This window comes from Sesamum indicum, linkage group LG3 (assembly GCF_000512975.1).
Source record: "Sesamum indicum cultivar Zhongzhi No. 13 linkage group LG3, S_indicum_v1.0, whole genome shotgun sequence".
Lineage (NCBI taxonomy): Eukaryota > Viridiplantae > Streptophyta > Magnoliopsida > Lamiales > Pedaliaceae > Sesamum > Sesamum indicum.
This window is the reverse complement of record NC_026147.1, coordinates 15,951,081-15,974,693: the sequence shown is the minus strand read 5'-3', so window position 1 is coordinate 15,974,693 and position 23,613 is coordinate 15,951,081. Positions and strand designations below refer to the sequence as shown.

Below are 23,613 nucleotides of genomic sequence, written 5' to 3'. Positions count from 1 at the left end.
CAGTTTTGATGAAGGGGGAAAAAGGGGAGTGAGGAGAGTAACATGTAGTGAAGCATTGATATACAGGCAGTCTCAAGGTAAGCTTTTGATCTAGGTAGTTGCTTTACATACAAAGTCAAGCATCTTTATAGGTTTCATATATGACACATTGAAAACTTTTCAAAGAATCAAATTTTATCACATCAAATTAATCGATCATTTTTTATGCATGCAGATTCCTGTAATAAATATAATCAATCATCATGGTTAATCAAAAATATAAAATTGTGGTGATTACTTAATTAACTATTATAACGCAACACAGTTGTTAGACTCGCAATCGAGGCCAAAATATTAACAATAACTAAAATCATGACACAATTTGGCACGTTGCCGTTAGATCTTAATTTTATTATATCTTTTTTTTTATAAGATCTTTTAAATTCGTTAATCTTAACATCAAATAGACAAAAAATGCTTACAATTTTATTAGCATTTACTTTTACTCTTCTGTAGTTAAAGTTTTTCCCCTATAGCAAAGTATCTATTTATATAATTTTAAATTCTAATAGTTTGATGGTTTTTTCGATCATTAATTATATATTACAATGCAAATAGATTAAACATTTTTTGAGCTTATTTTTATAATATTTGATAAATTTTGACATTTTATTTATCTAAACACTATATAAAATTATTTTTAAAATAAAATTTAACATCATTAAGCTTTTAAATATTTTCTAAGATATGAAAGCTTATGAGATGGTTGATATAAATTTATAGCTATTACCCTGTTAGCATAATTGTGATATTAAATGTAAAAATACTCAAAGCAGACAAAAAGAAAATCCAACTTAAGGATGGGGATATAATATAGACATAATTGTGCCCACCCGCCACCTCAATAACAAGAGTAAAATAATTGCTAGAGGCTTTGTTTAATCTGGGAGGTGACTTCAAGGGCTTTGAAACTCTACCATAAATACAACTTCAAGGAGTTAATTAGTGAAAGTCCTTCTGATTTTTATCACACTTTTCTGCGGATCTCTCCATGAATTAGAATATATAGTATTGTGTTTCAATTGATAAATTTGAACACAAAAACCTCAAAACTTTTAAGTTTAATAAATTCTTTGAATTAGATTATTAGGAATTAACACATTTTTTGTCATGTAACTTAAGTTTTCAGTATTTTCGCTCTTTAAAGTATTGAAATAGCTTTTTTGGTTCTGTGTTTTTCTAATTGTGCAATTTTAGGCTTTTTTTCATCGGAGTTTATCTTTACCGGTGAGAATGGTGAATTTTAACGAAAAAAATGGCTGGAATCACATAAATTCAAAAGATACATGTAGTACCAAAATATTACTCTATAAAGTTAAATGACAAAAAGACCGGTAAAAATAAGCCGATACACTAACCCCAATTTTAAAAAATCACATGGGAAGCACATGCATTTTTCAGTCGATAAAAGTGAATTATAACAGGAAAATAACTGAAATCACAAAAATTATAAAATGCTAATTTAAAAACGAAAACGCTCAAATAACCTAAATTATTAGATTAAAAATGTACTGAAGCCAAATCATTACATATTATAAAGGCAACAATCTTCAAATTTTTCTATTTCCAAGTTGTTTGAATTCCTTTTATATAAATCATTGTCGCAAATCAAATTTACCCTACGGTAGCGTAAAAGATCATATGACCCTTGATCAGACTACATTAGCAAAGTGCACACGAGAATAAACAAACTCGAGTAGTTAGCAAGTACACTTCTGTCCTTGAAGAGAATTCCCTGGGGCCCCGACTCCCGACAAATCACTAACAATAATTCACCAACAAGAATAAAAGAAGGATTGGTTTCCAGACAACCACCGAAAGGGTTTCTGTCTTTATTGTCTTTCTCTTGTCATTTAGCTTTTCCTGTCCGATTTCTTTTTCCCCATTTCTTGACTTTGTACAAACTCCGTACGGCAACCACACAAATTTATAAAAAAAAGAAAAAAAGAAAAAAGAGTTGTAGAAGCATCGAAATACGAAGAAAGAGGTTCCCTCGGTTTTTGTCTTTTTTCAGTTGCAAACAATTCAGGTGAATCTTACAGAAGCAAAAAGACCTGGAAATTTTTGTAAGAGAAGATCTGTTTTCGTACCTTATCAGAGGGCTATCTCCGAAGCTATTTATTCAGCTCCAAGTCTTCAAATTTTATGAGATATCTAACAGATTTTATTGTCACCGAAAGTTGGAATTTTAACATGATCCGGATGGTTTGGTTGGCAGTAGAAAGCTTACACACTCGGTGTTCGTTCCTGAAGGAGTTAAGATAATTAAATTCAATTTGCTCGAAGACAAAGAGTTCAAATCTAGAAAATCTGCCAAGATTTTGTATAAAAACTTTTGTTACACGGCTTATTCATTTTTATTAACAAAAATTGGAATGATGTCAAGAAAATTGTATTTTTTGTCGTGTAATTATAAGGGAACTGTGATTTTAGTCTTATTGGATTTAATTTGACAATTAAATTATGCATTTTCAAAGAACTGGTGCATTAAAAACAAAATTCATCATAAATTGCAAATGTAGCTGGAACTTGGGTTTTCGTGTGGGGGACACATGTCAAAATTATGTCAAAGTTGCAAGTTTTGGCGATCTTTTTTTGTCATAATGTGCCAATATTTTAGTTCTTTTTTTTTTAAATTGCAGGATTTAATAGAAAATTAAATTTCAATGTAACTAAGAAGTTGCAAAATTTGGAAATATAAATGACAAAATTACAAACAGAAAAATATAGCTATTGTGAAATAGTTGTTACAATTGCAACAAAATTTGTGACAGAATTAGCCAAGACCATCGCAAATTCTGTCAAAAATTGTGTTGCTAACCTACAATACAACACAAATGATCGCCAATATGTCGCCAAATTATGACGATAAAGAAATCCAAGTGTCATCCGTCCCAAACAATCTTGATTCTCATCGCTAACACCATATCAGATATTGGACAATTTGCATTTTGCAACATATTTACGGATAGCTTGCAATTGAATTGTTTCCCACCAAAATCACACCAAATTTGGTACAGATCTTGTGATTGCACTGTAATTGATTGTATGCCCATAAGCTTAAGCCTGGATGAGTATTATTATTTTTTTTTTCTAGTGACATTGAAATTAACATTTAGTTGATATAACTGTATCTATAAGTGAATTTTGTAACTCGTGAAGTATTGTTATATATCGAAATTGGATAAGTAAGTTAAGATAACATGCTACACTTGTATTCTAACGTATTTTGAAAAAAGATCAAGGTGGCGAGGAAAGAGGTTGATTTTTTAAGATATATGATCGATCTGACCATTATACTATTATGTTGGTGAGCTTATGGTTCTTATGGCATCTGTTAGGTCTCGTCCCGTGAACAGTCATAAAAGGGAGACCTACTTTTGGGGCGTGATATCCGTAAGTATCTGTCACCTTTTTTTGGTGAATTTTGTGACAATCATGTTCTTGGTCGTCATCCGTCACTACGCTTTTCTTTTTTCTGATAGCGATGGCCACTTGTTGCATAAAAGAATATGGTATGTGCGCCTCACGTGAGCCCTAAAACTTGGGGATTCTGGCCCCGTTCCATGATGCCCCTATATCACATTCAACCATTTTTGCAATTTTGGCGGATTTTGTTCTTAATATGCTAATAATTTAAAATTACAAGACTTAATCATCAAATTAAATTGCAACATGATGAAAATTGATATTCCCTACAATTACATAACTGGAAAGAGTCTCCTTTTCCAGCAATTCCAGTAGCAACAACAGCAGAGCAGAACACCCTGAAAACTGAAGAAGACGCATTTTTTCCCTTTTACGCTTTTTTTAGTTAGCCTTTTACGCTTTTATTAGTTAGGCGTGTTCATTATTCTGATGTGTATCATTTGTGCCAGGTGGTTGATGACGTGTACAAAATGGTCAGTCGTCAATTAGTTAGTTCCAGACTGTTAGTCGTCTTCTTCCTTAGCCTCTGTATCTATTTAATTGATCAGCTTCAACTTGTTATGAAATACAGACAGATATTTTTTCCAAATTTTTCTCTACAAACATTCAATCATCATGAATCTCCCAAGTTTCACCAATTGTCTCGTTTTGTTCTCTGATTTTAACACCAAGTTTGCAATGTTTCCCTTCATCAACAACAAGAAACATAAAATAAAATTAACATAATAAAAAATAGAAGATATTAAACATTGTGTCAATCACAACATAAAATAGCTCAATAATGTTGCAATTATACTTTGAAACAGAAATAAAAACAAACAGACCATTTTAATAATATTAATCTTAAAGAATCCGATAATTTGGAAAGAACTTTGCTGCAACAACAGCTTTGAAAACTGAAATGGTCATAGAAAAGTGCATGTTAGCCTTAAAAAACTCAATAATGTAGAAAGAATAGAACTACCTTGGACGAAGGTGTGACACACATGATGTAAGCCAACTACTTAATTTACGTGGCAATAATTCAGATTCATTTGCAATGCATATAACACATGATGAAGATCACCAGATGTCACTCCTGCAATAAATATTAGAAACTGACTATTCCAGTTCTGAAAGGTGAAATTAACATTTGGTGGAATATTTGGAAAACATTCAACTTTATTTTATCTTTTGATAATAGTTGTTGTTCATAACCTTTTTCAGACCCAAAAGGCGGAGTTTTGAAGAGTCGTGCATCTCAAAATATATATACATATATATATATTTAATTGGGGTTAATTAGTATTAATGGATTATTTTTATTCTTAAAACAAAGGAGTATGGAGCATTATCACATAAAGGAAATTTTAGTGTATATCTTCAGAACGAAACACAATCTTATTTATGTTTCCATTAATATTTCATAACTTTCAATGCAAGAATTATAGAAAATATGGGCGTGTTTTGGGAAGAAAGTTATAAGTGTAGTTATTGTTAAAATTGAGTGTTTGAAGAAAAATGTGAAAAATGGAGGGGGGGGGGGACGGGGGGGGGGGGGGGACTGAAAGTGGAGTGTTTGAGGTTGAAATGGTCGATACAAACTTCAAAACACTTATAATTTTGTCAAAATGCTGCAAAAGTATTTGGTGAGAAAGTTTATAGTTTTTGAATTAAATAAGTTTAATTTAAGCGATTCAAAAAGTAATATTAAATCATTGTAAGAGTTTTGATGGAAATAAATTTGATATTGGGCTATTTATTTTTAAGTTAATTATAAAATTCAGTTTAAATTATACTATATAAAGAATTAAACTCAATCTATTCAAATTCGATCAGGCCCAAACTCTACTGGCCCAATTGCATTTGATAGGCTAAAGGGATCACAAACCAATCAATTCATATTCTGTCACTCTACTAACGGGGCAACACTTAAAATTAGATCTAATACCAGCAGGCGCAAGGCTATTGACGTTAATCACCATGCTAGTTTCATTCTGCACATCCTAAGCCACCTCATCTCAAAAGGGTCCGAGTAGAGAAGTAGCTTTCAAATGGATTCTGATGGTCAAAGATACGGAAGTAATATTTTTATATTTTTAACTGACCTGAAAAGATCTCTCCCAATGACATATCTCCTAGTTGACATATCCACGAACTGGATAACACACTATTCCTAAAAGAAAAACATCCCAAGAATTTCAAAAATATCTTAACTCTCCTCAACTGACACCTAAATCTCTCATAATCTACTATTATAAATAGGAGTGCAGGTAAGACAACAAAATAATTAAACTCCCACAACATGTCCGCTTGGTTTTCTCTCATTTTCACTTTCTATACACATTTCAGCATTCTTCTCCATACTTCAGCACTCTATTTTTGAATTATACAATTTATTTCATCCAATTTCACGGTTTATACTTATATTCCCTAATTTAATCTATAGAAATTTTACTCCTATTTTACATGTTAGTCCTATGATAATTTTATAACTTTCAAGAAGATCCTTCAACTTAGACTCCGGAACACATCAAAATTATCGGAAAAAAAAAAAACTAAGTTAAGAATTAACAAAAGTTGTGAATTTGTGAAACAAACATGAACTTAAAAAAAAGAAAAGAGTGTAAGTTAGAACGATTCAGGAAAGCATCATAATATTTACAATTTTATTAATAGATTACTAAAGTTGGTAGAATTTCATAACGAAATGCCTATAACTTTTAATTTAAATTAATTTAACTTGATTAATAGCTTAAACTAAAAGTTGCAAATTAAAAGTACTTTTTTTAGTTTAAAAGGTCCGTTTTTTATGATAAAAAAAAGGCACACTTCTAAATCATTTAATAATCTTTTCTTTATTTTCTATATTCATATACAGGAAATTAAAATTAGGAAAAATTAGATTTAGTGTACTTATACATAAACCCCATATAATTTGAAAAATTATATTTAATACCCCTAAGGTTTGCTTCTATCTAACAAATAAGTTTTCGTTAGTCAATTCATGGAATTTGATTATATTAACCAAAAAAAAAAAAGATAAAAATTTATATTTACCACAGATTGACTCATTACTGATTTATTGCAAGTCAAATAAATTTTTTTATGGTCAAATAACCCTTATACATCTTCACATGTTAATGCATGTGAAATGTATCTTTCACCATTATAAAGGTACGTAGTTTAGTTACAAAAGATTTGTCTGACTCAGAATAAGTCAGTAATAAATCAATTCAGGGCAAATATCGATTTTCATTCAATTTTTTTGTTAATATCAATAAATTCAATTAATTTTGACTAACTACATGACCTATTTATTAGATAAAAGCAAACCATAAATGTACTAAATATAATTTTACAAACCCTATAAAATCTACGTATCATTACACAAAATTTCAGGAAATTACAGTATAATTATCCTTTAAATTTATTTAGATGTGTATCTTTGAAAACATATTTTTATCCGTATATCGCATATAATACATCTTTATTTAAAGCAAATTAGGCATTATTACGATAGAAATACTTTTGGCAAACTGGTTTATATACAAGTGCGTATGTCAATGATACTTTTACCTGAAATCTTATGGTAAATCATAGTTTACCTCCTTAGGTTTAGTATAATTATAATTACCTTATCATTGTTTTTTAAAAATTATAAATACCTTCGATTTGAATGTGTATTTAACAACGAACTCATTCTGTTGACTTTTGTTAGGTAATTTCTAACTAATTTTTGCACTAAACTGATTAAAATATCATTTTGGATTGTAAGTTATAATTTTATATATTATTTAGAATTTTCTAAAATATCTTTATAGACTGATATGTATTACGGATTATTTATTTTAACCACCCTCAAATTTTTTTGTACTTTTTTAAATAATTCAATAAGGGTAAAGCAGTATATGTTCACCTCAATATTTACGGGTTACATAATTATTTTTCATTTGAAGGAAGTATTTGAATTTCCTAAATAATGAGGAAGTATTCGTGACTATATTAAATTTTTTGAAAGATAGTTGTAATTTACTCAAAATTTTAGAGTCATAAATTGACAATACTTTTTCAAACTCTTTTAACTATTTGAAATAGATTTCTCATGAATGCAGTCATCAATAAGTGTTGACTGCAATACACTAAAGCCTGCAAGCAATAACATTGCAAGGACTGAGATCTAAGCGCAAAAGGTGCCTTGTTTCTTCACTTCAAGTTACCGGAGGTGATAGTAAAGGCATTTTGAACAGGAGAAGGTGATAATGACTTTTGTTTTTTCAGGTTACACAAATGGGAATGGGGACTGTAACTCATAAATTGTCGAGGATGATTGTGTTTGTACCTTATATGTTGGTTACGGTCCTCCACATATACCCCTAAGAAAATATTGTGTTTGTGCCTTCTTTGCCGAATAGATCCTGTCAGAGAGAATTGGATCTATGCCCTTTATGCAAGTCAGAATCCTTACAATTGGCTTGAAATACCTTGACAAGGATTCGAACAAATATCGTGGGATTGACAATGTTTGATGTTAATCACTAGATTACAACTATAGTCGGGAAAAGTGTTTAATATATTGTCATTCCATGGTAAATTAAATTCTCAGAAAGAAGCTGTAGAAAATGGATCGATAATCTTGCCGAATTATAGTACTAATAAAATTTAAATTCCATGGTATTAAATTCTTAGCACCATGCAAGGAGTAAAATGATCGAAGGTCTAACCAGAGCCCGTCAGCTACCGTTTCACAGAAATATATTGTATCAGTAATGAACTTGAATGTTCTTATTGAATTTCCAGGCTTCAAGTCTCAAGAGATACTCATCCAGACACAGAAGCGAGCAGCAACATCAGTGACCTATACAAGTACTATGCTGTCTCAAGTTCCAAAATCTCAGCACAAAACAAGGAGAGCTTCACTATACCTATATGAAACGAAAATAACCCCATCTTTATTATCCTGCCTCTTCTCCACTTACAGAGAAAACAGGTAACATCTAGAAGCAATCTAACACCTCAATCGAGCAAATCAGCAGACTGACGCTAATCAACTATCAGTAAATTGTTCTGCAACATCCCCTCACCAACGGTTGGAAATTCAGGCGATAGTTTCCAGTCCCCATCTACCAAGAATTTGATTTCATACCTTCACAATAGCCACAAATGGATAAGAACAGGTGAATGTGATAGCTGTAGTTAATAATTCATGTCGCTGTCTAGTGGTACCTTCCAGGTCTAAGCATCAGCGTCGCTGAGAATGTTGCGTATGAACCATTATACTCCGGTGACATGTGTTCTCCTTGACTCCAGCCGTCAAAGGAGCCCATTACTTGCACGTTCTGAATAACAATATGCAAAAAAGTTCATACTTCCGTCAATAATTATCATAATTCTGCATGTTCTGAAATAAAATGATGCAAAAATATTCTTATATCCTCAATTTGTGATTAGTGTGCTTGTTCACAAGTAATCTCCAAGATATCAAGAACTAATGCACTTTGTAGAAGTCATTTCACTCCGGTAGACATGAACACATCAAGCGTAGTCATTCCCGACGCTAAACATACAAGAAATGATCAATGGTACTAACTAAATGTATTTACTTAAACAAGCTAACACAGACACCATAAGCGTCCAAATAATTTCCAGTATCCTTGGTGAAGTGAATCAAACACTGAACATGTAGAGAAGAAGAGTTCTTAAACGCTCGACGTAGCTTTTAGCCGCATAAACAATTAATTCATTGTCAGTACACTTCATGCTTCAAATAAATAGAGCTCATTTGAATACATTAATGTTCCTATACATGTACAGTATGAATACCTTTAAAAGTTTCTTTCATTTTTTCATCAACTATATTAACCATGTAACATTATTAGTTTTACGGGGTAAGAATGTCAAGTAATTTATCTATTAACTCCTATTAATTACTTTTTATGTTTGTTAAGTCTTATTAAATACTTTTGACATTATTCTCAATATAAAATACTTTCTAGAAAAACCCTTAAAGTAGAATATGAAATGCACCAATATTTTTATTTTTATATTCATTATATCTCTATCTCTATTTTTACCATTACAAAGTATGAATGATTCTTCGAATTTCGTATGTCTCTAGAACAATATTATTCTCAATAGTATTTAAGTAAATTAATATTATTATTATCTCAAACTTTACTTGAATTACATTTTATGTTAATAGTTTGTATTCATTCGAAATATTGAACTTGAACTACTAAAGAAAAATTGACAAGCAAGTCAAGAAATAACTCTGAAAAGTAAGTAAAAAAGCATCAACTAAATTATGTGTATTTAGTTTATTCTTTTTTAATTATATTTAATACTAATCTTTATGAACTTAATATTTTCAAATTACAACCCAAAATATATTCTTATTAATATATTAAAAATACATTTAACATTTTTTAAAATTATTTGCTAATACTTTTGTTTATTTAGATTAACATACTTTTTATAGATTTTTCTAAGAAATAATTGTACTCGTTTAACACGCGTACAATTTACTAGTCCAATTAAAATGATGAAGTCATGCTCACTCGTCACATTTACTACAGACTTTACAATTCCTTGTTTAATTCATGTATGAAAGGTTAACTGTTCCTACTTTCATAACTAGATACAAGTGGATGGATCTCATATAAGTGGTTTACAACCCAGATGCCAGATCACCAGCCTTGTCTGGAGAGTTATTTAACCTTGCAAATCATACTTCTACCTTCGAGAATTAAACATCAGTAAGACTTCTTCATGCATGCTCAACACCTAGAGAATTTTTTTCAATCTCATCGTTCTAAGCTCTCTTACAATTTAAAGTGGAGTTTGGATGATAATCAAAATCCAATTGGAAGTATTCATGTGGTAGTGTATAGTTGAAATTATTTCATCAACTACTGAAAATCCATGTTTTCTCGACATTGTTGTCTATCCAACAAAAATAATAACTAAAAGAAACGCATTCTCTAAGAGAAACAACTTAAATTATAATGATTGCTGCTACTTCTGTTTATTTACCTCTGCCACGCCATTCCAGAATAAATGAACGGCTTGTGCTTGTGCAGCATTGACATCCTTGATCTGTTGCGCGCACTTTTCTAGGATAGCTTTTACCATGAAAACATCATAGTGAGGAAATGGACAACATACAGCTAATATAGATGAGTTCGACTACCAACGTAGTCTTTGCAATAAATAGCTTACAGTAACTCAATTACCTGGGGTGCTCAGGGGCATCACTCTCCTTTATTTGAGTTTAGCATCTTTATTCCAGTTGTTTATTTTTAATCTTTCTATTTTAGCAATTTGTTATGATGAGAGCCCGAGATCACCTATAGTAGCACAGATTACTTCATTCAAGTTTAGGCAAAGAGATTATCAAGTTGAGACATTTCTTCTAGCCCGTTTGTTTATGTTTTCACTTTCAGTTTTTAGTTTTTGGCGGAAAATACGTATTTTCAATTTTGTAGAGGTTTTTGTGTGAAATGAGAATATGTTTGGAGTAATTAATGAGATTGCATTTTATATTGGACTATGATGTTAAATCAATATATTTCCATGGAAATACATATAAACAATTATTTTTTCACTTTAATTATTATTTCAAAAACTGAAAACTACTAATGAAAACATAAACTTTACTGTACCTTCCAACCGATCAACAAACTGAAAATGAAAACATAAACAAGACAGGCTGAAACTTCCATTGCGGTTTTTAAGCCAACAGATAAGAGCGCTCACCTCTGGCAATCATCAAGGGACCACAAGAGTTCACTTAGGAGAAGATATATACAAAGATGGTGAATGAAACAGCTACCTTCCAACCGTGAGAGAAGATGAGACTGAACGTATTTCCCATTAATCTTTCTCGAACCATCCGGAATACTGTAACTAGAAATTTCTTCTGCCAGACGAACCAGAGCCTACAGGTGAATGATGGATAGATTATTTCATATTTCAAAAGCATGGGCCAGACAATGTTCCTGAGGCCTAAACAGTAGAATGAAATAGTTACAAAAATATACCTTAATCTCCTGGTCTATGATGGCAAGTTCGCGCTTGAAACTAACTAGTGCATGATCCTTTGCTTGTAACTGCATTGATAAATGTCAGACAAAGTTCTGAATCATCATAAAACTTCACGTAGCAAGTACAGTAGCCTAAGACCAAATACCTTTTGTGAAGAACTTGAATTCAAAAGATTAATTACTAGCACATTCCATGGACACTTAGACTTGACACTTGAAGCTTGAGTCTAGAGACTTAGACTTGACATTAGAAACTTGATTCAAGCTTCGCACAAATGCAAAGATGACACCTTTTTATACAGTACTATTTGGAGAAGTCTAGACTATATAGAGAATCTCAAAAATACTATTGAAATTCTAAAAGCTTTGGAAGATAACAAATACTAGAAGCTCTTGTATGTTTTCAAGGAAGACTATCCTAAGAAAATGACGAGATGTCTAGAACATAGAAGTTCAAGTTAAATTTCCTAAGAGAAGTCTAGAAAATGTAATTCAAGTTAATTTGTAAAATCATCTACTTTACTTTCCTAACAACAGTAACAAGAAACAGACACAGCTTGCGCGATCATTCTTAATTTCCAATGGCTATTCAATCTCGTAGTAACCCCTCACATGTAAACATCTCCAAGTTAAACGGTGCTTTCATATGCTAGTTCCCATGCATCTCCACATGAAATTCAGAAACTTCAGGGCCATCCATTAACATAATGAGGGATGTTAATAGATAATCAAACCTGGCGCTTAAGAAGCCGGTTCTGTTGATTTGCTTCACTCAGTTTCTTGATGAGCTTTGATCGTTGTGAATCAGCAAGCAATGCCTTCAACTGATAAACGAACAACAACATCAGCTACAAGAATGAAAGTATTGTCCTTGTAAATCACAACCAATCACAACAAGGAAGTCACATTTTTCTATTTCTGTTCATTTATTAACCCCAAAGAACATCTCTGTCTCACCTCTTCACTACTAGGTGGTCCTTCAAGGTCCTCTTCCGCGCTAATCTCGTAGCCAGAACCCTCGTCCTTGGAGAAATTCTGTATTGCTGAGAATTCCTCCTCCAAACTAATAGGGTTACAAAACACTCTCCAACGTTCATAATGAACAGGATTTTCAATCAAAACCCGATTCAGTTTGTTCAATCTTTTTCCACTGAAAACAGCCATCTTGACTTGAAATCCGTCAATTCTCTTCATATCCATCCTACCCATTTACCACAAAACCATCAACCCAGTCAGAATCAATATTCCAGCATTCACAAGACATCAATCGCAACAAAATTCAATCCATGAAACACTAGATTTTCGCCAAAATTTACCAAAAAAATAAAGTAAAACAAACAATCCGCTGGAAGACAGAGAATCACCTGGCTAAGCAAGGTTGCACGGCAGAACTGACCATCTTACACTCCATATTCCAACAGTTCCTACAACCAAAAAACGCGCAAAGCACTAAGCGAGAAAGGTAAGAACGGGCCTTGGCTTTCCTCAAATGGAGCAAGAAAAGAACCCAATTATATAGTAGAAATTATAAACATTGATCACAGAAATGAGAACTGCACCTAAACTGTGCGCTTTGGTGTCTGAATGGAAGAGTGTGAGGCAGAGAAGCAGCAGCTCCATGGAATTGGGAGGACCGTTAGGGGGCAGCGTGCCCGGTCAGCAGTTGCCACGTGGAGGATGATCCGCCGAAGCTCAGTTGAAATAGGCTTTTACACTGATCCGGCCTTTAAGGATGTTTTGCAGGCCCACTCCAAAATCGACTTGAATCTCGATCCAGCAAAAGAACAATCTAAGCCCACAAATGTAACGACTTTCATATGGAAAACTTTCCAGTGTAGTGTGATTGAGAATTTAATCAATGAGGACCACTTTGTTTCACAAGGAATTATTTTGTTTTTGAATTCAAATGATGGAAATCATATTGATGTCCCCTCTTTAAATTCTTGCAAAGGCCCAAAAACAAAAGAATGGACCCTTTCGAATAGCCCAGCACGTCTAATTCTGTTGATCTATGAATATGGTGCTAAACTCATGAATTTTGTATTTATACTAATCTAGCAAGATCCAAAAATAGATTCGATACAAGATAATGACTCAGCAAATAATAGAGATTTCACGTTAGATGGATTCTCCACATCTTAGAGCACGTTATACTAAAAGATCTGTAACTAATTCTCCTTATATCCACAAAAACTGACCAGCCAAGTGGTGATTCATTCGAATAGTTATATTTTTGTCTAAAAATGTCAGATTCTATTTTGATATTTGTGTTAATTAGCTAACATTTGCAAATTTACTATAGTGTATGATTTGCCACAATCAACACCAAAATTCTGCTCCAAAGCCTCCTATATATAGAGGTCATAATGCAGCCAAGGGTAATAATTGATCACCCACACTCTATAATTTTACTCTTTCACAAACAACAAGACTAAGAGTTTCCTGCTCATTTTTTGAACTCCACGCCCTCATTTCTACTCACATTTCAACTTCTTTGTCATTCCACATTGATTATTATACCTTATTTATGTTATTATCAAGTTTTTTTCAATTTCTTTTTCAGTAAATCAATTATTAACTTAAGTATCAAAGTAACCCCTATTTTGCAGGTTAATCCTCTTTTGATTTTAAAATATTCTTGAAAATCTTTTGACTATTGAAATATTGTTGGACTTTAGTACGTTCACATAATTTTTTCATTTAGTAAAATAATCTTGAATTTGAGAAATAAAACATATTCTCAAATATTTTATTTTAATTATTATACTAATATAATATATATTTACATAAACAATAATTGCATTTAAATAAATATAGGTTATATTTGTATATAAATTTGTATATATACAAGTATATATATATGTATGTATACCAAAGACACTTTTGTCGACTTATTTAAATATAATTTTTATTTCTTTATTGCATCTTGCATACCAAACGTGTTATAAAAGTTTTGATTGATTCCCCTATATTAAATATCTCATGTTATCCAAACATCTATATAAAAATGATGACAATCAAATTCCTTGTAATTTTGAGATCCAATTCCCCCCAAACAAACGACACCTAAACTCAATTCTTGTAGTAACACACATTCACTTCATATAATACGCACACCGACCATGCACGTATATTTCTTTGGTGTAATTATTAGAATTGTTGGGTGCACGATCTTTGTACAATAACACATGAACGTGAGTGTTTGGTAATTAAGAGATCTTGTTCAATCACAACCATGCATGATGCATGCATACCTATACACACAAACAAATATGTATGAGTGCATATCCACACACACATACTTGTGTGCGTGTGTGTGTTTTACTCTATTTGTGAACGATGGCTCGACTTCTGCCCAACTAATTTTTTGTAGTTTCTGAAGTGAGCTGCACACACCTCAAATCCTTCTGTTGACAGACGTGTAAGGTAAAAAATTGTTGAAACCACGTCCAGAAGGTCTTGGTTGTATATAGCAGTTTCAATGACTAAGTTAGATATGTCGAACAGGAGAAATGTTTAAGGTCATAAAGAATATTAGAGCAGTAAAAGTTGTACTTAATGCATAGAAAACAACTATTTATCAATTCTTCCAATTGTATGTTTTTACCTGAACCACGGAGCTGAAAATGATCAATTTGGTGATGGCGTGTCCACAAATATTAAGGTTTTAACCGGAGCAGAACCACATTATACTAAAACAACTAGAAATAAATGGGTCCAAAATTGTCCTTTGTTTGAAATTGAGCTGAAGGTGTTGATTTTAATACGACCTTTAAGTGATTATCCCATCTCTTAAAAATTAATGGCTATAATCTTATCTAGTTGCAATCGCAATATACCTACAACTTTGAATATCAGAACTATAGTACTAAAAAATCAGCAATTTAGATGGGCCAGAATACAGAATGCTTAATTTTACTAAATGAGCACCTAATCTTTTCACTAATTTTTACGAATATTTTAATGTTTGGAATCTATAATATTTTCAGATAACATTTTCTAATCCAAACACGACTTAAAAACAAAACTTTGATCAACGCATTTAATTAGATGCGGGAAGCAGAGTTCCGACAGAAGAATATCATCATTGACGTTTTCTCCAACCAACATACTGTCAATTAAACTTCAACCTTATTCTTCAACTTCTTATTTTATTATAACAATAATCGGGTTTTAATTTGATTCCCATTATTCTAGGTAGTTAAAAGCTTACAATTTATGACAACTGTTTACGCCGAACGAAAGCTTTGGACTTGATCAAAAACGGGTTTTTAAGCAAGTTAAAGTTTGTGAGTTTTTTAAATAAATATTATTATTAGTTAACGATCAAATAATGGATTCTTTCCTGAGATTTGAAAATTAGTTTTGGCATTTTTTTCGTACATAAGTTCTTATAATTATCTTTGATATTATGTTGTAAAAATTAAAAAGTCTTTGATATAACCTTAATTAAATACACCCAACTTAATTACACAATAAGTGTAATACATTTATATGTAATTGATAATTCTTTCTAGACTATATACTAATTATATGATAAGTATATTACACTTGGCCTGTAAAGGTTAAATGCAATTTAACCCCATGTGCTAGTTAAAAAGTGCAAAAAAATCCTGTGAAAAAATAAAGTACAAAAAATTCCCTTGTGACTTAAAAAATGATGCAATTTATTTCTATCCATCAATTTACAAGGTGAGGTAAATTGCATCATTTTTTAAATCACAAGGGGGTGAATTGCAGTTTATTTTTTTCACAGGGGTTTTTTGCACTTTTCCATTAACGCAAAGGGTAAATTGCATTTAACCCTGCCTTGAGATAATTAGTACAGCTCCAGATTAGAATTTTTCCCGAGTATGTAATGTCTTAATACCCTCAGACCATGTTTACAACCAAGAAATAACCTAGATATTAGATCTTTTCCTGAGTAGTACGCCTTTTACTTGTAGGCCTGCGAGAAATAGTCGAAAACCAATTCTTTCCCTGATTGTGTGTTGCACTTAGATCCCGCTGTTGAAGCCTCGATACAAATCCCGATGCCAGGAGTTTTGATTTCTCATATGTGTTTGTCTATTATGCCCTCCATTTCAGATTGTCAAATGTCATCTTTGTCCCTCTACACTTGCCAAATTAATTGGATGGCAGTATCCCAGCTTTTATTATCTGACGTCATCTTTCTCCTCTCTTTAAAGTGAGAAGTGGAGGACTTGCATGTAACTACTTCCAAATGTCGTTCTTAGGTGAATCCTTCTACACAAAGACTTGGGTGTACATGGCACGATTCTTCACTTTGTTCTTGTTTATGAATAACCTTTTTTTTTCCCTTCTCTAATTCTCTCGTATATAGACTGCAAGTAGGTTACTTTTTTATTCTACATCACATTTAGTCATATATATATATATATATATATATATACATTCGTGCTGTGAATTAATTACTGAAATTATAAGAAAAAGTCATCGACCAAGAAATTTAATTATTAGAGCACACATTTATCCTGGGGAGTAGTAATCTTAATTTTCTTGTATAGCCCAAATCTGATCCAAATCGGCTTCACGCTTTCACTTTCAGGTCTGATCGAAAAGTTGGAATAGAAAACGACTTTGGAATTAGATAATGTCGCATTTATGAAGCAAAACTCATGCATGTGAGTGAGGCACAGATACTTATGATCAGCCTTTAAAGTGGAAAAGAACCCTTAAATCTTTTTTCCTTTTAATAATTATTCAAAAATAACCAAAAAATATAAAAAAAATTGAGAAATTGCATTATTTTGAGGTGTTTTAAAACATGTTTCTGACAATAAAATATATGTGTACAATTAATTTAAATTTTTGAAAACTAATTATTATTTAAAAATATATTAATTAGATAAATAAAGAATACAAAAGAAAATAAAAAAATTCAGAGAAATTATTGAGAAAAATGAGAGAACAAAAAGAGACGTGAAAAGTTAAGAAGAGAGAGAATAAGAAATTAAGAAGAAGAAGCAACTGAAAATTAATAAAATAATTAAAAAAAATGACTGACCACAAAAAAGTGAGACACCCGCAAAATATCCTTACTTAATTATAAGGTATAAATACTTATTCCCATTTTATATTGGGAAAAGTATTATTTTAGTCCACTAAGTATGCCTAATTTTAATTTTAGTCCGATAAATATGTCCATTTTTGTTTAGGTCCAATAACTTACGAAATTACTTACTTTTAGTCATCTGACAGATTTTCAGACAATTTTACTTCCTATGAGTGCATATGGACTAAAATTGCATTTCAAAAGTTACATAAGTGTAAAATTGTCCGAAAATCTACTAGAGGACTAAAAGTAAGCAATTTCATAAGTTACTGGATCTAAACAAAAATGGACATAGTTATCGGACTAAAATTAAAATTAGGCATACTTAGCCGACTAAAATAATACTTTTCCTTTTTATATTTGTATTTGTACATATTTAAGCCATTATCCGCTGATCTTCTTCTTATCAGTCCGAGTACCGCCGGCGGGAATCTCCTCCTTTGCCCACTTTATAAAAAAAAAATTAGAATTTTTAAATAATTATTTCAAATAAAAATGAATTTGAATTAATTAATCTGAATAATATTTTTTATAAAAAAAAAAGTGGTATGACGAATATTTTGGCCTCACCAATAAAAATATAGGTAATAGACATTACATAGATGTGATTAATCAATTCACAATAATTTTTTATTTTTAATCATGATAATTAAAAATAAAAAATATTATATATATATATATTTATGTATATCGTCTAATATTTTCACATATATAAGACAATCAGTCAACTCATTCTCTTGCGAGAAGTAACATGCCAAATCTGTTACTCAAATTACGCTACTAGCAAGTATGCTACTTTCATTTGAAAAAGGAAAATCAAAAGTTAATTTTCTAATTCATTTCCTGTAATGAAACTGTCAGAATTTCGATAAATTTAATGTATTCCATCGGTTTATCTTTTTCTTTTTTAAAGTCATGAACTATTATTATTTAATATATTATAATTATAAATATCAAATATCAATACCTAACAAAAACAAATAAATAAAATTTAAACAATATCTACGTACTATTACAATAGACAACACCTACTATGCAATAGAAGAACATCTCATGTAAATATTAATACCTAATAATGACCAATTACAATAATCATACTCTAATCAACAATATCAGTTAAACAACACCTACTTACTATGCACTAGATATCCCATGCATATAATGGGATTCGAACCCACGACTTCTAAAGTCATGGGACCTCAATTTTGCCGATTGAGTTAGATTTTATTGGTTTATCTATTTATCTTGTCATGCCTGAACACTTGGAGTTGACGAGTAATTTTTTTTATTAGTGTGTTAATTAAATGATTACATAGATATCAAAAAATTAAGCAGTATATTAATTCGATTAACAATCCAATATAACAACAAAAACTAAATAAATTATAAAAATTTATGAGGCAAATATCCATTCATTTAATACGACTCAAAACTATGATCTCAAATTTATTTGTAATTTTATAAATAGCAATGCCCATTTAAAAACTCGATACACCCCCAATCTTAAAATAATAAGTCAATGCGACTTTTGTTGCTAATTACAAATAGTAAATAGTTTAGTGAATTTTTTGATAAAAAAAAGAAAATAATATCAGGCAATATAACAAGTGCTAATAGCTGCCAAGAAAAGTAGTAATATTGATATTTTATTTATGTAGAATTTAAAAAAAAAAATCAATACGGCAAGTCAATTTAAAAGATAAATAATATATTTTTATTACAGTGATGTGTTTTCTAATTCTTTCAGATAAGGACTATGCGAGGTAAGTTTTATATCATGGGTGATGACATTTATTGTCAATTCAAATTTTAGTATAGTTTAATTCATATATTGATTACAAGTTTATAATTATTTTTTTATAATATACAAATCATGTGTTGTATGTAATATTAGTATACAATATTAATTTACAATAAGAGACAGATTGGGCATTTTCCACATGACGTTAATTGGCTAGCTATTTCTAAAAAATTAGAAGTTCTTATCACTTGGCATCTTTCCCGATACAACTTTTATTAATATAATCTTTTGATTAAATGTTTCATTAGAAAAAATCGTTATAATTAATTATTATAATTAAAAATAATTTTTTTTGAATGAATATTAATTAATCGGGCTGTGCAGCGACTATTATTCATTATATTTATAAAGGGTTAAATCTATTTTGAACCCATATAACAAAATATCAAAAATTTTCATATAAAAATTTTTAATGTCAAAAATCACTCCTGTATTACGAATAAATCCCGCCTCCTATCAATTTGAGTCTATTTTTTTTAGAAAGAATGACTAAAATACTCCTTTTAGTCAATCGATTAAACTAGGATTATTAATATATAATTATTTTAAATTATAATATATATAATTATAATTTATAAAAAAAATAAAAATAACAATTTTAACCCCCCACCCCACCCCATCTTCTTCCCCTTCTTGCCCTTATCAGAGGTTCAAACCTACCCCCACGTTAGGGGTACAAACTCCAAACCCTCAAATGTCAAAGAAACCGCCCAAAACAGAAATCAAAAACAAAAATCCACACCCTCGTCCAAGAACAGAACATCTACATAATGTTTGGATTCGTTTTCTGAGTGTTTTGTTGTGTTTTGTGAAAATAGAGAGAGAAAAAGAAAGATAAACAAGTGTGTGTTAGAGATAGTATGTATGTTTGGATTTATTTTTGGAGATAATTTAAAATAAGTATTATACATTTAATGTTGTGTTTGGAAGACAAAAATTACTATTCATTGTCAAATCATGTCTTTAGAGATAATTTAAAATAAATATTATATGTTTAATGTTGTATTTTGGGAGACAAAAATTACTATTCATTGTCAAATCATGTCTTTTTTATATATATTTATGTATATATGTGTGTATATATATATGTATGTTTTTACGCTAAAACAGTTAAAAACACCTAAATAAGGTGTTTTTGAATGATGACAAACATTGGGTATGTTTTGACTTGTCTCGGAAATAAGTTGGAAATGAAAACAAACATAGTGTTAGGTAGTGCTAAGTTTTCTGAGAGATTTTACATCAGCAATGTTCAAATCAAACCCCCCATCTTCCCTCCCCCACCGCCCATTTGGGCAACGTAGATGATGGGCGACGGCCGTCCCCTAAGGTGAGGAGGGCGCGGCCCTCTTCTTCAGTAGCGGCGGCGTCGAATCCACCGCTGGTTCTTTTTTTATATATATAATTAATTTTAATTTAATTAAAATAATATTTATTGTATAAATAATTAAGTAATTATTATATAAAAGTATATTTTATTATTAATAATATAATATTTTAATTAAATAATTATTATATAAAATTATATTTAATTATTAAATACATATATAATATTATATATATATTAACTATGAGAGAAGGGTAAAAATGTCAAAAAAAAAAGTACTTTCATAGAAAAATCGCAGTAAAAGCACGTGTGGCCAAATTTTTGTATGGAGGGGTTTTTTTAACTTTAATTATTTTATATCATAGAGGGGATATTTGATAGTTTAATTTTAATAGGAGTTTTTTGGACAGTCCTATTATCACAAGGGGTCTCTGGATTTTTTCCTTATTTATAAATGACGCCAAAATATTAATTACAGTTAAAAATTATAGTAAAAGTTTTTCTATAGTACAATCATGACGAGTGTTGATTAAATGCGGCCAAAACTTAAGATTTTGCATCTTGTTAGTTTACCAATCGTATACAATATTAACTTTTTATAATTTTTAAACCGTAATAATAATGTAGGGAACAATGAATTTTTTTATTATTTTAACTATCAAGTATTTCAATTTAGGAGTGAAAAAATATTAATGAAAAAACTAGATTACGACGAGGGATGGTAAGGAGTGACCACTCAAACAAATTAAAATCCCTTAAGTTTTTCTCTGGAAAAATACATTAAACTATTTTAATGTAATTAAATAATAAATTACCTATAATTACATACTTAGTCTTATTTATGTTTTTATTATTGTGTTTATTTATATAGCCAAAAGATATCTACTTGGAAGACGCAGTCTTTTATTTTCAAGAGAAAACAAAAAAAACCAACATAAATCTAGGTCTAGATAAATAATTCAAATGGAGTTGCACAAATCATTATTGAATATTTTTTTTTCTTTATTTATTTCGTGTTAAGAAGGTGAAAATAATGTCTTCATGGCTTTATATTATCTTGAAGAAAACAATGGACGCTAGCGAATTTTCTTTCTATTTTATATTCGGTTTTATGTATATTTTTTTCTATTTATTACTGTAAAATTGAAATATTAAATAAGGTCAAGAGAGAAGTCACTTGAACTAAGAAGTACCTCCTTTATTTATACTAATTAATTGTCTAATAATAAACTTAGATACCCAAAAACCATAGATTTTTAATAAAAGTCACTATAATCCATGTGCCAACAAACTTTTCTCTAAGAAAATTCATCCGTCTCTCATTATTTGTTGCTTTCTCCGCTGCATCAGACGTGGGCAAATCAAACAGAACTGTTACATTATTTTCTTCTCGAAAATTTGTCTCTTGTTTCTACTCGTTTACGTTCATTTCCCCATTTCTTACTCCATAGACCCTTTTAAGTTGGAAATACAAAATATCTCATGGTTTAGAAGTTATTTAACACAAAAAGGGTAGGCAACTTTTCAATAAATGAAATATGTGACAATTTATAAATATCTAATCAGTTTTCGCGTGAAAATGAGGGTAAATTACATTTTTTATCTTATAAGTGGACTTGTTTCCAGTTTTAACGAAAACTGACATCAAGTTTTTAACGGAAACCCCCTTTGGTCCTGAAATTGAAAAAAAAAAATCCACATATGGGACTAAACGTGCGAATTGACCTGAGTGTAGGACCAAAATTGGAAACATGTCCACTTATGGGACCAAAATGTTAGGAAATGGATCGGGTTAAGATGGATAACAGGTGGAATATGAAGGCGATAAAAGACACACGAATTTGTTAACCCAGTTTGGATATAAATCCTACGTCTGGGGGCGATACCAAGCCAGGAGAAAACACTCAAAGAGGAGGAAAATTGAGGAGTACAACACACACACACTTGTATGCAAGTCTTCACCACACGTGAAAGACAACACTCACCCTCGTCTCAACTCTTTCTTTTCTCTCTACTCTATTCTACTTTGCTCTATGAAACAATGCTAATAAGAGTAGTATATATAGCCATGACTTATCCTTTTTCCAACTCAACTTGGGAATTCTAAGTTGAATCAGGTTATCCTTTTCTTCTTCAAATCAATCTTCACAACTTAACAATCTCCCACTTGAAGATTGATTAGCTTTTCTCCACTTCTTTCTTGGTACCGCCGGGTTTGTCCACTCTAGTCATCAAGGCCAGTCGAAGCCGTACACAGCTTCAACTTCTCCATCGCAACCGCCTTGGTCAGCATGTCCGCAGGATTCTTTTCTCCTTGGATCTTCTCCAGCTGCAGTGCCTTCTTCTCCAGAAGTTGTCGGATGAAATGGTACTTGATCTCGATGTGCTTTGTCCGCGAATGGAACGCGGGATTCTTTGCCAGATGGATCGCACTCTGGCTATCGCTATGAAGAATCACATCTGCCTGAGGTTTCCCTAATTCACCCAACAAGTGTTGCAGCCAAATGAGCTCCTTAGCTGCCTCAGTAACTGCCACGTACTCAGCTTCCGTCGTGGACAGTGTGACAACCTTCTGCAACTTTGAGACCCAGGATACGGCTGTACCGCCATATGTGAACACGTACCCTGTAGTGCTCCTCCTTTTGTCATAGTCACTCCCTGCAAAATCAGCGTCAACAAACCCAAACAAGGTAAGCTTGCCCTTACCAAACACCAATGCTCGGTCCTTAGTACCCCTCAGGTACCTAAGAATCCATTTCACAGCTTCCCAGTGCATCACTCCTGGATTGCTCATAAAACGGCTAACTACTCCCACTGCATGTGCTATATCCGGTCGAGTACAGATCATAGCATACATCAGGCTCCCAATTGCTGAGGCATACGGTGTGACTCTCATCTTTGCACGTTCAGAGTCAGTCTG

At 31.3% G+C, this 23,613-nt stretch overlaps 1 protein-coding gene across 2 annotated transcripts; it reads right to left on the bottom strand.

Annotated features, from left to right (window-relative positions):
• LOC105158546 (protein PTST, chloroplastic) lies at positions 8,151–13,169 on the bottom strand. Of its 2 annotated transcripts, none has more exons than XR_002286687.1 (9): positions 13,049–13,169; positions 12,854–12,913; positions 12,447–12,690; positions 12,224–12,313; positions 11,487–11,555; positions 11,203–11,384; positions 10,480–10,568; positions 8,674–8,786; positions 8,151–8,593 (listed from the first exon to the last, which is right to left on the bottom strand). XR_002286687.1 is itself a non-coding variant. In XM_011075329.2 (9 exons), exons 2-9 carry the CDS (start codon positions 12,898–12,900, stop codon positions 8,491–8,493), a joined length of 861 nt encoding a protein of 286 aa, XP_011073631.1. In that variant the 5' UTR covers positions 12,901–12,913; positions 13,049–13,162; the 3' UTR covers positions 8,151–8,490. The 2 variants fall into 2 exon arrangements, 1 of the variants encoding a protein (XP_011073631.1); XM_011075329.2 differs by having other exon boundaries at positions 11,279–11,384; positions 13,049–13,162.